We start from the raw sequence: 1568 nt of genomic DNA, 5'->3' as shown, positions 1-1568 counted from the left end.
CAGTCCAAGGGGTTACTTACTTTAACAAGAATGTAATTGAGAAATTTGCAGGGCAGAAGGAAAGGAGGGCAAAATTCATGTTCAAATAGTGCTATTTTTTAAGATTTGTTTTGTTTGTTTTGCATTTGTTTGTTTGTGTGCGCCCCCCTCAGTTTTTTTTAGCACCAGCCGCCACTGGCAGCCACCAAACCCAAAAAAAAAAAAACATTGACACCAGACGCAGTGAAACAACCCAAACTCAAGAATCACAGCACGCAGAAGAGGAAGACACCGTCACCACACCAACACCGCCACCGGACCTCAGCAACTACAAAACAAACAAAAACAGTTAACCAATAATCTTAAACCTAATAAAAGAAAATCAATATCAGCCCGGCTACATAAAGAACAAAAAGGGCTGTTGACAAAATAAGTAAAGAAATAGAAACTAATTAATAGAAAATACAAGTTATCAGGACCAGGCGTGACCCTCTTGCCACGCCACAGCAGGATGTGAAATGGGTGCACCGATGCCACACCCCAAACACTGCTTCAGTGAAGGCGGATAACGCCGCCGCATCCCAACAGAGCAGAGCAGCAATGGTCCAACTGTGGGGGACCTGTCGATCCAAAAACACGCACACACACACTCGCAGAACGAGGAAGAGAAGGAGCGCAGCGGCGTTTTACCACCAGGATATCAGCGCAACATGCACCAACCAGCGATTTGTTGCCTTTTGCTGCCAGAGCCCACAGGAAGCAAGCCACACAGTGGGAGAACAAAGACGACACATCCTGAATGAACGCCGCAGCTCGTTATATACACCACGCCCACTTTAAGAACCGGAACTTCTCACTATACCACTACACTAAGCTTTTCAGACATTCCCTAACAACCATGTTCCAGTGTTTATGCTCAGTGATTAACATGTAACTTTATTTTACTTTCTGCTCAAGATAAATTTAATTTGAAGAGGAAAATAAAATTTGCTGAAAATCTGCAACATAAACTGAAGTGAATCAGTAAAATAATTAATGCACGTGTCTCAGCCAAAACAAACAAGAATGTAACTTACATGGTTTTGGAGAGAAAAGCAGATTCCAGAGGAACGCCATGACAGTAACAGGAATTACTCTGTAAACACAGAGAAAGGAAGAGAGAATAACTCTGTAATGGTTTGTCAGAGGTCTGTAAATCGGCTCATTTGTTTTCCAGTCGTTTAGAGCAGCTGCTTTGTTACTGATAAAACATAAGGAAAAGAAACCTACCTTAGGAGGTGATGCGCTGCAGCAGAGAAAACCGTTATAGTGCTGATAAAAGCGAACGGCTCTTTTATAGTGCTTCCACTGTTTTACTTTCACTTTCATGGGCCATGTGATTTCTAAGAAGACCACTCACTTTGTGGAAATTTCCTCAGAGAAAAGCTCTTATTATAGGCACTGCATACTATAATATGTATGTTTATGTTCAATTATATTGCATTATTTCAAGTCAAACTTGGCATGAGTCATCCGGTTGGGATGCCTGATGATGTTATGTGGTCATATGCTGATGTCATCTAAGCTTCAGCCCCTGAGAGCAGAAAGTC

General features: G+C 42.0%; 2 protein-coding genes across 2 annotated transcripts in view; one reads left to right on the top strand and one right to left on the bottom strand.

Annotated features, from left to right (window-relative positions):
- LOC107834969 (uncharacterized) overlaps nucleotides 1-291 on the top strand; it is a 1702-nt gene extending 1411 nt beyond the window's left edge. The window contains exon 3 of the mRNA XM_016667009.1: nucleotides 21-291. Coding sequence (XP_016522495.1) covers nucleotides 21-89 — 69 coding nt within the window. The 3' untranslated portion in view covers nucleotides 90-291. The remainder of the gene's footprint in view (nucleotides 1-20) is intronic.
- LOC103131915 (interferon-induced protein 44-like) overlaps nucleotides 1-1327 on the bottom strand; it is an 11379-nt gene extending 10052 nt beyond the window's left edge. Inside the window, exons 1-2 of the mRNA XM_016667010.1 lie at nucleotides 1249-1327; nucleotides 1056-1114 (exon numbers count right to left, since the gene is read on the bottom strand). Coding sequence (XP_016522496.1) covers nucleotides 1056-1095 — 40 coding nt within the window. The 5' untranslated portion in view covers nucleotides 1096-1114; nucleotides 1249-1327. The remainder of the gene's footprint in view (nucleotides 1-1055; nucleotides 1115-1248) is intronic.
- Between the last annotated feature and the right edge of the window lie 241 nt (nucleotides 1328-1568).

The sequence above is a fragment of the Poecilia formosa genome, unplaced genomic scaffold (assembly GCF_000485575.1).
Source record: "Poecilia formosa unplaced genomic scaffold, Poecilia_formosa-5.1.2 Scaffold874, whole genome shotgun sequence".
Classification (NCBI taxonomy): Eukaryota; Metazoa; Chordata; class Actinopteri; order Cyprinodontiformes; family Poeciliidae; genus Poecilia; species Poecilia formosa.
This window is presented reverse-complemented; position numbering and strand designations above follow the sequence as displayed.